The sequence below is a fragment of the Columba livia genome, chromosome 2 (assembly GCF_036013475.1).
Source record: "Columba livia isolate bColLiv1 breed racing homer chromosome 2, bColLiv1.pat.W.v2, whole genome shotgun sequence".
NCBI classification, from domain to species: Eukaryota; Metazoa; Chordata; class Aves; order Columbiformes; family Columbidae; genus Columba; species Columba livia.
In genome coordinates this window covers 97,620,334-97,632,643 of record NC_088603.1, presented here as the reverse complement: position 1 = coordinate 97,632,643, position 12,310 = coordinate 97,620,334, and the positions used below count along the sequence as shown (strand labels likewise).

At 38.4% G+C, this 12,310-nt stretch overlaps 1 protein-coding gene across 2 annotated transcripts in view; it reads right to left on the bottom strand.

The window, feature by feature from the left end:
- GABBR2 (gamma-aminobutyric acid type B receptor subunit 2) overlaps nucleotides 1-12,310 on the bottom strand; it is a 490,476-nt gene that overhangs the window by 159,639 nt on the left and 318,527 nt on the right. For both annotated transcript variants that reach the window (XM_065052923.1, XM_065052922.1), the window contains 3 exons: nucleotides 8,757-8,837; nucleotides 5,831-5,981; nucleotides 5,202-5,334 (listed from right to left, as the gene is read on the bottom strand). In XM_065052923.1, coding sequence (XP_064908995.1) covers nucleotides 5,202-5,334; nucleotides 5,831-5,981; nucleotides 8,757-8,837 — 365 coding nt within the window. The remainder of the gene's footprint in view (nucleotides 1-5,201; nucleotides 5,335-5,830; nucleotides 5,982-8,756; nucleotides 8,838-12,310) is intronic.

The window sequence follows — 12,310 nt, the reverse complement described above, 5'->3', positions numbered from 1 at the left end:
TACACCTTTGAGAAGATAAGGTCTATAACATCTATTGTTGCCATGAACGTACATGTTCTCTGGATGTCTGACTGATGAAAACACAAAGTCTGGATAGTCACACACACTGCAGTAGGTAGCTGGACTTCATCAGTGGTATCTCTGCTCTTCTCTCTGTGTCGCTACCCCACCCTACTGTTTGGTTCCTTCCTTCTTTTTGACAAAGCCTGTTTCCAAATGCCTGCATCACGGCTGACAGAAATTGACCCAAGTCCAAAAGTCTGAGCTTATCCTGGGAAGGATGAAAGCATCGCCAAACACCACGGGTGTGCAAAAACTTTCATGTGCCCACCTCACTTTATCCAAGGCAAAACACTGACGGGGTTCAGTGAGATCACCAGAAGTCACAAAATATCTGCCTGGTTTTGACAATTCATATCAATTATGCTAATTAATGAGCTAAACAAGATAGAGCATGCTTAATTTTAGTGACTGCGTGACTCGCATGACTGGAGTGTAAAGGAGACTGGAAGACAACTGCTGTCTTCAGAACAGATCTTGCTCAGAACACGATGAACTACATTGAACTGTTCCAAACAGGTCATTTGCCCCTTTCTTGTTATTCCCATCATCCCATGCAGCACAGTCTCTAAGAGAAAGTCCTGGTACCCACCAGGACTACCAGGACTGAGGAGAAGCAGAGTTGTTCACTCTACTATTACCTAATACACCAGACCTTTCTGGGTGGACATTATGGGCATTTTACTCCAACCTGGACTACTCAAAACAATCTTATTTCAGCCTTAACTATATCTCCGGAGAATATGAACATCATTTTATTTACCTCCTTGAGGGAGATGCATAACAGAGAAGAGACTATGCTCCTCCTTAGGGCCGTTGTAACCTTTCATTCCATAGCAGTGCCAACTTGTGAAGACATTACTCATCTTAAATGTAAAGCATGAAATTCTCAGTAGAATGTATTACAGAAGTCTAAACGTTATGATCATATCTAATATTCTCTCTATTTTAAGTATCTCTATTTAGTATGTCAGCTTAAGCTCTATTCATAGGATATGTCACTGCCATTGCTAATTTTGAGTGTCTCTCTTCCATATAATGAATGCTTTCAATTATTTTTCCACTTGTTTGCATTTTCCCAGTTGATATCACATCTAGTTTCACACCTTTACTTCTAACATCTTTTTTTGGTATGATACCATGGTAATTCTGAGATTAAAAACAGAGATAGAACATTCTCATTCTCTCTCCCTCATATCTGAAGCACTTTCTACTTTGGCATACATATGCGTTTAATGAAATGTTGCATTGCTTTTCCTTTTTCTGTACAACCAATGATGTTGCTATTGAGTAAGACATGATCTAATGGTCCTACCTGACCACTTTCTCAGAATTCACTGCTTTGGATAGTTTTAATTCTATGTAATTGGAGTCTTATAATATGACACCTAACCTCAAATTCTGACATGGAACTAAACAATGCTACATTTATGAGTGCTTACCATTAGGAAATGAATTATTGTGTATTTAAATATACTTGATTTCCTTTCCATAGAAAATGGGCATACCAAGGTAAAAAAGAGTTTGGGAACCAATTACCCACTCTAGCACAGAGTCAACACTATAAAATTTCAAAAATGTATATAATACTCCTATTCAGCAAATTATTTGACGATAAGTTTGAAGTGCTTTTCTGACTCTCCAATACATTTGACACTTGGTTCTGTGTTTAAGCATATTGACTTATACCACATGCTCCCACAACCAGTGCCTTACAGAGTGGAAAATGGTGGTACGACTTCTCAATGAAAGCCTTTGAAATTTTTGGGTGCTGTTGGTGTGATTTTGGATCACATTTCAGTGTCTTTGGAATATTACAGTGAAAATATACACCATAGGTAGAAGTCAAAAAGGCCAGAGACTGCAAAGCACTTCACCCTCCAAACAACACTACCAACACTGTGCTGTAAAGGAAGCACACACAACAGATTTGGAATGTAATACCTACAATTTGCAAACCATTTTTCCTGAATTTTGTGGGTAGATTAAAGAGTATTTAAGGACCTCCTATTAGTGTTGTCAAAAAATTATCATAAAATTAAACAGAGACAATATATAACATAACTGATGAAATAGTATTGCTGTTGTGTATGTACTGCTATCCTGGTGAGATCCAAGGGCTTTTGAAATATAGAACACAAACAGGGTGGTTACTTGGCTTAGAGAGGGGATAACACTAATGACAGCCTTTTAGTTTTGCATGTGCTTATAAAAGCTGAATTGAAATTTTTACTTCCCCATGAAAAAAAAAAATCTCCCTTCATTGACGTGGCTCTCCTCTGTGCCTGAGATATAGTTGTTATATCTACATGTTCTTGGCTCAATGGCTTTTCATGATCACTCTCCATTGTAGCTGATTCTTTTAAAGACTAAGCCATAGTCATGCATAAAGTTGGAATTTCAAACTAATAAGTAATATGGTTAGAATGGGTAATCAAAATCATGCCTTTCCAGGGAAATGGACAATCAAGAGTTTTGTACTGGCCTGATCCTATAAGAACTCGTGTCTGTAAGTAGTCCTTATGAAACCACTAAGCATATTGTAAGCATATTGCCCATATGGAAATATGGATGTTTGTGACATGGAGCCAAATGCACAGGCTGTACCCAGCACTTAGTGGTTATTTTGGGGAGAAAGGAGGTGACACAGAAGAGTTACTGAACAGAAAAGTGGGTTTATCTCCCTTATTTATGAACTGTCTGGCATTAATTCAGAGTTTCCTAGATACACAGAAAGTGTATTGCCACAGTCAAGGGTGGCCATGTAAAGATGATTTCTAACAGAAGCATAAACTATCCCACTGAAAAAAAATATAATTGGAGCAGGAGATTTTATAAGAATTGTTTTAATGAGCAGGAGGTTAGGAAAAAAATTCCTGATAGCGTTTCTTGCATCTATGAGTGTAATACTAATTGCTGATGGAGATGGTATTCATAAGATAAATCAGTAGCCATGTGCAGGAAAATACATTCAGAAATGCCTCTGTAGTGAACTGAAAACCTGGAATGTCAAGACTGGGGAGAAATCTTACAGAGTCTGCTCTGTTGATATAATATTTAACATTTAACTGTGTCAAAAAAAAAAAATCTCTGTGTAAGGCATGTGGTGATATTTCTTAATCAAAGTCTGGCTTTAAGAACACATTATTTTCCTCCACCCCTTTCTTTTATCAATCAGTTAAGTAGTTATTTTATTCAAGTGCCCATCCAGACCTTTCCCTCTATGGCAGACAGACAAACAGACTTAACAAAATGTGACAGGTACAAATGGAAAAAAAGAAGAGGTATGTAAGATAAGACAGAACAAAGCATCCCTCACTTAAATTTTGTTGCATTTAGAATATGACAGTAGTGGTTACATTTTGAGAAGCAAAAAATCAAACAGCAGAAATATTCTGGCGCAGAGGCACAAGATTTTAGATGTTGGTTAATTTTTCAGAGATAACACTGAGCTGTTTCTCATTTAAAGGGGGACTTAAATTTAGTTTTATACAGCTAAATCTGGATGGAAACCCGTTCCCTAGAGCAGCTCCGTGCTGATAAGTACCTCTGGTTCCCATTTTCTTTCCTTCTGTTCAGCTGTGCTTGGCTGCTTCAACAGGAGGGCTGTAGGCTACTCGTACAAATGGCCTGAGCTCTGAATACAAACCCCTCAAGGCTGAGCAGACATCAGGACCTAAAATTTGCACCTCATGACACTAGTTTCTTCTGCAACAGAGGGTGAGAAAAGAATGGGGATTGACATCAATAACACTTCTGCTTCATTAGAAGCTGTTTTGCAAATAAGGGCATAACTGTTGGGAAGAAAAAAAAAAACAAACAAGGATGCTGGCATCTTCCACTTCCTGTTGGCCCCTATGTATTCAGAGTTATATACTAGTTTGGGAGAGGTGAACAGGATTTTCCTTTGGAGTCTTTGAGGCACCTCTTTCTACTAGCTGTACAGAGAATTTGCACTCTACCTGTAGGAAAAATGGATGTTCTCTCCTTGTCTCTTGTCTCTTGTCTCTGCTAATGTTTAGGTGTCTAAAAATACAGCTGTGTCCAGGCCCAACTAAGGAAGCTAAGACTTTGCACAGAAAATCCTGTATGTTCACCTACAGTACATCTTCTAATGCATCTTGGCACATACTAAAGAGGTCTCCAGTGTTTTGAAATGTCATAACTGAACAAGTCACATGATATTTCACTTCTCTAATTGTTCTACTCAGTCTGGAGGATTTAAGTTTAAATATTGGGATGTGTATCCACCAACTAGCTTTAGGCATCCAACTTTCATGCTTTGAATTATTCTCTGGAAGTAAAGTTTCTCTCTCTCTCCAATGATGACATCAGAAATTCAGACTCCCAAAAAAGGTGCTGTGAACTGCATCTTTCTAGAGACCTGAAGAAGGATCAGAAACATAGTGAAGATAACTCCTGATATTCTTAGGCAATAGGCCAAGCATAGACTTAGGAATTTTTGAGGAGAAAATAATTCATACATTTAAATGCTGTTTGAACTGTTTTTGGAAGGAATATCCTTGCAGTGAAATTCTTTCCCTTTCTTTGAAATGGCCTCTGTAAGTCAGGATGCATATTACAGTAAGAAAGTAAGACACTGCAGGCTTCTAGGTGGACACATTTAATTTGATTTCAGAGTTGTTTGTTTTAATTTAACTAGAACATATTCTACATGGATCTAGGCTTGTGTGAGTTTATAGTGTATTATGGAAATAGTAGTAGAAATCTTTGGAGAGTCAGCCAAAAAGACTTTACTCAGTCTTATTACTCAAAGACCCAGACAAGCAGCAGTCATATGGAACCTGTAAAGAAAATATAGCTTCATAGATAATACTAGCTTCCATGCTACAAACACAACCTTCTAATAATTATCTTCACATATATAATTTCAAAATAAGAAAGCACATTTACTCCTCTATTCTGAGGCCAAATCCCAATGCACCTGAAGCTTTCAGTAATAAAAATAACATAGCTTTGTGCATGTTTCAGAATTCGGTCCCAGAAAACATCCCAGGAAAGAACTAAGAGAATAAGTGATGAAATGGAATGAGACATCCAACTACTGAACTTTTCTGTTTGCATTTCTCACAGAGCTTCCTGCAAGACTATCTTCAACTAGAATATATGGAACTACTTACTGTGCAAAGTGTCTCAAATGTCTTTTCGGAGACAAAGGATCCATCAAGACCAAAAAGAAAAATAGATGCGTAAGAAAGCATCCCTCCAAGGATAATAAGGTTGTTCATGTAGGGACTGGACATCTTTATTAGTCTATGGACAAAAGGTGATAGTGCATTAAATAGGAAAAGACTACTGCTAGGCTATTATAGCAATAAAGAAGAGCTTTTTGTAACCTGGCAAACAGACATCCCTTCTTGTAGAACTCTACACCATCTATAGGCATGCACACTATTTGCTGTTTTATGAAGCCTAGCATTGTTTCAGGTTTTTGAATGTTTAGTAAAAAGACCTTCTATTTAACTGATGGATTAATTAGCTAGGGTTAATGTTAATAGTAGACATTCAAACATGAATAAAAAAATTACACTTTCTAGATAGTATAAAAGAAACTGTCTTAACAGATAGACAATCTGTTCCAATGTGAATATATTACACAGTGATTTCAATTAAATAGCTCTAAAATATCATCTTTCCACAGTTTTAACATTTTCCCTTTATATATATATATATAGATAGATGACAGAATCTACAAACATGGCATTCAAACACAAAAGATGTAGTGATAGAAGTAACATGAATGTCTTACTTCTGATTTCTGTTTTTGATGTTAAAGAACAAGAAAGCACTGGCCATTATCATTCCTAGGATGGTGAGGGCAGAGAGGATGCTGTAGAGAGGCAGAGAGATCTTGCGTAGTTCCTCTTGTATAATCGTTTTGTCCTTTGGAGGCTCAAGTCCTAGAATCACAAGAAGCAAAAAAGGCTAAAGAATTTCTGTAAGAAAATTTGCCTCTCCTAAGTATTATACCTTGATTTAGCAACTGTGAACAACATCAGTAGCTGATGAAATCATTGACTTTGATAGACATATGTTAGTCACATTGATTGACAAGATGGTTTGCATTTCTGGAACACATAAATATCCTCTTTGGAAGAAAAAACGCACCAAAACCCTAATGCAGAACCCCATGAAATATATACTAACTATCCTCATTTTAAAGTACAAATAAACACTAAAATGCATACCATGACTCTAAATTTTACCAGGAGGTTATTCTTTCCTGAAACAGGCGACAGAGCAATAAGAAGAAAACAGAGAGCATTGTTTCTCTGCATACTGTCATTATTACTAGGGCAAATTCAAACAGCCTCTCTAGGTACATACCACAGCCTTGGTGTGGCATCACTGGGGCAGGGACTGACAGCCCTAGGGGGCTGAAACGGGGTCCTGGGATGTGGACAGGGTGGGGGAAGCCCCGGGAGGGGTGGGAGGCAGAGCTGCTGATGCCCTCAGGACTCTACAGAATGGAACAATACGGAAAAATAGATCGCAAAGGTTTACAAGGACAGACCCACTTTGCAAATCCTTACAGATGTGGACTTGAATGTCTGAATTTAAAAACAATATTTAAAGCCATGTACTTGATTGACAGTCAGCTCTCATTAATTAAAGGCTTCTTGGTTTAAGGAGAAGAATTACTTTCCAACAACTGCAACAAAGCTCTGCATCCCTTACTTCCCACAATCTCTTTTTACCTGCTTCCTGCACTGTCTTGGTGCAGGGGATCGGCAAAAGGTCTTTTGCATTGCTGACTTCCTTCATGAAGGGATTTCTGTGCCCTGCAGTGCCTGGGCCTGTCCTTTCACACCAGCTCTCCATGAAGCTGTGAGGACAACCCCATGGGGACAGCTTCGTTCCACACCATGGCTGCAGAGGCAGAACTCTGTGCACTCGCTGATCAGAGGGCTGTAAGTAAGGAGCTGACCTAGTGGCTGCCATAGCTCAATTTCACACCCACTCTTCTGCTTTTCAAGGATCTATAAAATAAACTAGCTTTATCCCTACCAGTTATGCTGGACCAATTGAGACAATGGAAATCTGCTATCCTTTGGTCTTTATGCCTGAATTAAAAGAACTAATACTAAAGAAAAAAAAACACAACAAAACACAACACAAAATATATAGAGTATATTCATGATTTGTATTTATTAAATATAAACAACCAGTGATTCTATATGTAATATCTTATTTGTGCAATGGCCATTCCATTCTAATGAATTATTGTTCTCTTCTGTGCAATTTTAGGCAATGGGTTAAATGGGGCTGTATTTTCTACTCCCCATTTCAAATACTTAAAGTTACTAAGTCTTTTATACTACCCACAAGACGTAACAACTCTGTCCTCAACATCGAATGTACGACTGCCTGAATGAAAATTTAAGGTGGGTAAATGGAGAAGGTTCACTCTGAGTCACATAATGCATCTTAAGACAACTATACGACAGGCTATGGGTGGAAGGAACACCAGATGCGGTCAGAATAAGAACTAGGAGTCTGATCCTGAAAAAGGCCTGAAGAGAGAATTTTTCCCATCATCTACTGTCCATAGAGGCATGGAGTTATGAACAAAACCTGTCTCCTGTTACTCGCTTTATCTTGCATATGTTCTCTGGAAATTAGTGGTACTGAACTAGTATTCAACTACATCATCAATTTCTCCTTGCAGCAAAAATAATCTGCTGGGACCCAGACTTCAGCAAATGAGACAGATTCTGCAATCCTCATTTCCAAAGCCTCATTTTCCACACAGATGGGTGCTGGGACACTGGAGACAGGTGTAGTAGAGAACAGGATGCAGCAGTTTAAAGTCATCCACCACTCCCAGGGGAAGCCACAGAGATCTCATGAAGACAACTTTACTTTCCATTAATGAAGTGCACCGTAGCAGAGCTTAAGATTAAATCTTAATTATTAGCTTTAAAAATAATATATATATATGCCTATATTCAACAACACTTAAAACTCATTTCAGCAGACATGTCTGCATTGATCATAGATATGCTCGGAAAGCTGTGGGTATACTCACGCTCCAACTGCTGTGAGGGCAGAGGAAGTCTCCATGTTAACTTTGGAGCAGCATGGGATGAAGAATTGGAAAAAGATACAGCACCACAGGCTCTTTGCCTGCTGTGGACCTTGGGAGTGCTGCTGGACTGAACACCCTCTCTGGCCCTGTTTCAGATGGGCCACCTTAAAGCTAGCCTTGGTATTTTGAAATCCCATTTTCTAACTGCCTAACAGATACCTCCCAAAGAAAGTCAAGCACCTCCTTTGTGCAAACACACCACACAAGAGCATCACTCAGGTGAGATGAGCTGGGAGAGTGGGAAATAGGGATGAAACTGGAACATTATTGATCAGTAGAAATTAAATAGAAGGCATATCTTCATCTTGTTGAAGTATCAAAGAACACTTATGTACATACATGAATTTGAATTTATCCTGGTCGCTGGAATGAAAAACAAATATATGATATCAAAACATTGCAAATTTCTGTTCAGAATTCTCCTCCTATTTTTTTGAAGCACAGCTCAGTTCCCTTTCTGTTTATACAGTGTCATGGTTTTTTGATATTAAAAATCCTAATACAGCTCTTTAACAGCATGCAGTCTTACAAACTACATACAGCCATCCATGTCATTGCTGTACCTCTTCCCAGTTTCCTCTCCTACCTTGGAACCTGATGCTGTTGTTGATTATTTCCAGGGTGTCAGCCACAGCATTGTACTCTCCCACCTTCACTTCTTTTCTTTCTGTAGAGAAACAAACACGAGTGATTGTTTATGGCAGTTTACACATTCTCAATTATTCAACTGATTTCGCCTTCTTTTTTGACAGTACGTCAAAAGGAAAAGAAATGTGCCTGAAGTGCATGAATTATTAAAGCAGAATGCCAGACAGCACATGTCATCAAAAGAAATATTTCCGATTCTTTAAAGAAACGCAAAGTGTTCTTAGGAATTAATTTACATAATTAAGGAATTTTTGTTACAGGGCACAGACATTTCCAGGTTAAAAATCACACATTTCCTTAGTGTCTCACACCATGCAGGACATTTTGCTGGGAGAACAGACATGGCTAAATCACACATTCCACTCTCATTTGAACAACTAGGACATCTTGCTTAGTGAAGTATTTCCCGGGGGAGTCATAGCAGCAGGCTCCAGCCAGTATGGAGTAGTCTGGCTAGTGAAGAGATACACTGGGAATCTAATCTCTTATTCTGACGGGGAATAAGCAACTCATTAGTACCCTGACTGCAAAACATACTATGTTATGTAATTAAAGCCAACATGCACTTGAGCTAAAATGTTACTCTTACTCTCATCTGCTATTTTGGGACTATTGTCACATATACAGCCTTTTTGTACCTAATGGACTACAGTAGCACAGATATAGGAATTTAATTTGTTTGGCTGCTGCCTTGGCCACTGCAGGTGGAGCTCCAGCACATGCTTGTCCCATCCTTCTGATAACATCTGGCATCAGTTAATTTTTGCTGTTTCTGTTGGGGTTTTGGTATATTTTAGAAGTGCTGGAACTTACTAAATTATCACTTTCACACCAAAGATGAGAGATTTATAATCCACAGACACGTCGGCTAAACTTTTCTTTGATAAGCTGGCTGAGCAGAGTCAAAAATTTCCTTTCCAGACTCTGTGTCTGGGCAAGTACAACCCAATTTATATTTAAATTCTGAGCTCGTGACCCTATTTGTGACACTGATTTGGGGAGCTGATGATCTTGAACTAGATGGCAAATTTGAAAAGACTCTGTTTCATCCAACAGATCCACATTAACCTTTTCTCCTTTCTCACTCAAAGTGATTGCGCTTGTTCAGCTCTGCTGAATAGAGCAGCTAGCTCCAGTTTAGCAAAACCTACAGCTGATTAATACTAATCTGAGAGCTCACAGAAGGCAAAAGTTTTCCTTACATAACCCCCACTTCTTGTTGTTAAAATTGTTTACATAGAATTGCAAACTGGGCTGCAAATCTGGCAGAGATACACGTTTGCTATACCCACATCAAAAGCTGGAGTTTGCTGTTCTAAAAACTGATTTGCCTTTCACATGAGCATGATCCACTTGTGAGGCCCTAAAACTAGTTTGGAATAAAAGCCCAATCCCCTGGTGTCCAGCAGTAGTTTCACAAAGCCCATCCACACAGCATTACAGACCCTTGGGAGTAAATATAAGCTTATACTTTCTGTCGCTGGCTGAAAATTCTCTGTGAAATAGATATATGCATAAATCGTTGACAGTCTTAAACAATAAAATCTTCCCAGTAGTCATCTAAAAGCTAAAATGTTTACTGCTAAAAATCAAACCACTTCACTTCCATCCGTGTTTGTAGCATGACAGATTTTACCTGTATATCTAAAACATGAAAACACCATCTAGAGAGAAGAAAGACTAATGCTAGTATGTGTATTGACATAAAATTTGCACATTAGATGTCATAGCCCACAGCATCTACTTATCCAAATGGGGAGGACACGTTCCTTGGTGCTGGTCTAGCCACAACTTTACAGCAACAGGCTAAGACCTGATAGCTCTGAATGAACAACGAAGGGAAAAGAGTAATCACTCCGCAAATTTTTGGGTATGGGGCACTTACTGGGACTATAGTAGGTGTGAGAGGCACATAGTAGGTGGCGAAGTACAGACAAAAGAGAACATTTGTGGTTTAGCTGATTTAGGTACTGCAACTAAGAACTGATTTAGGTACTGCAACTGTGATTGCTTCATGTGACACACAATGCCATTCCTTTTCAATATTTATAAACCCTTACATGGCTTCCTTGGCAGATGAAGTAACACTGAGAATGTGCCTATGACAGCAAGTACAGTGTAGTCTAATATGGATGAGGTAACCTATCACTAGCTAGCCTGGGTACCAGGAGCTGGTCCTCATAGGAATGGAGCTCACTGAGAGAAACAAACCTCCATGGCAGACTGATCTGAAGAGTGAGACTTTTTTTGGACTTAGAAATGCAAGACTTTGTGGAAAAAAGCATGTAGTGACTAGGAACCACATTTTCAACGTCTCATCCTTTACAAATAGGAAAGGACAGTTCATAGAGCACATGCCAACGTTTATCAAAATCAAGAAAAGACATACATATATTTGATATCTCAAAGTAGTTATAACTGTGGAAAGTAGTCTATGAGGGAAATACATCATATTTGTATTGAGAGGAGGGATGTACTATCCATTTCATAGTCCGATGATGGGGTGCTGCAAGGGAGACGCAAACAGTCTTTATGGTCTTTTGTCCTCCTGTTGGTTTTTCAGTTTCCCAAGCACAAGTGCTGTTCAGCGACAAAGTCACCTCCAGATATTAATTAAAGAAAGCAAAGAGGCAGCATTATAGCTAAGGATGGGACTGCAGGCTCTGCTTTTCTATATGCCATCACCTTGAGTTCCCCTCGGAAATTCTGAATTATTCAAGTCAGTATACTGTTTGTATGATATAGCTCATATCTGTCAAAACTCTGTATGTTCAACAACAAAAGGACAGGGGGAAATGGATCTCCTTCAAATGAGAATACCAACAAAGTGCTTTGCACAATATTCAGAATATGATGTTGGCTTCTTTCTGTAGTGCTTTCATTATTTTTAACTTCATCTTTCCATACTCATGACAGAGAGATTGTATTGAAACCTTTCTGCTCAGGTTAAAATCTAGAAGAAAAATATGATGGAAAACATACTTGTTTTGGGAGACAAAGCTCGCTAATACTATGACAGAAGCGGTAGCATTTTAGAGCTTCAATCGGCAGCTGTTCTTTCACACAAGAAGAGAAAAGTATGAAAATTAACCAACTCAAAGAAAACCGGACCAGAAATATGTGACTGAAAATTATGGCTAACAGAATTCTAAACAACTAATCCTTGTTGTTAATTGTCACAGAACAGATTACTTATATTGCCAAGATGAAAGTCTTTTGCTAACAAAGAACTGAACTACTCTTAAAGGTGAATTAAAATGGTTACCTCTACATTATTTATTACAGAATTTTATAGCTCATTTTAAGTAACTCCTGACAAATTGACACATTACTGCTTAATTAATTGTGCCACATTTCATAAAGTTAGTACAACAGATTTTTTAATTGCATATGAGGTAGTTACATGTTCTTGTTGAATGAAAGCAAAAATAATAACATGAACTTACCAAATCAAAACAGTACGGCTGTTACCCACTTACACTGAGAATTTCC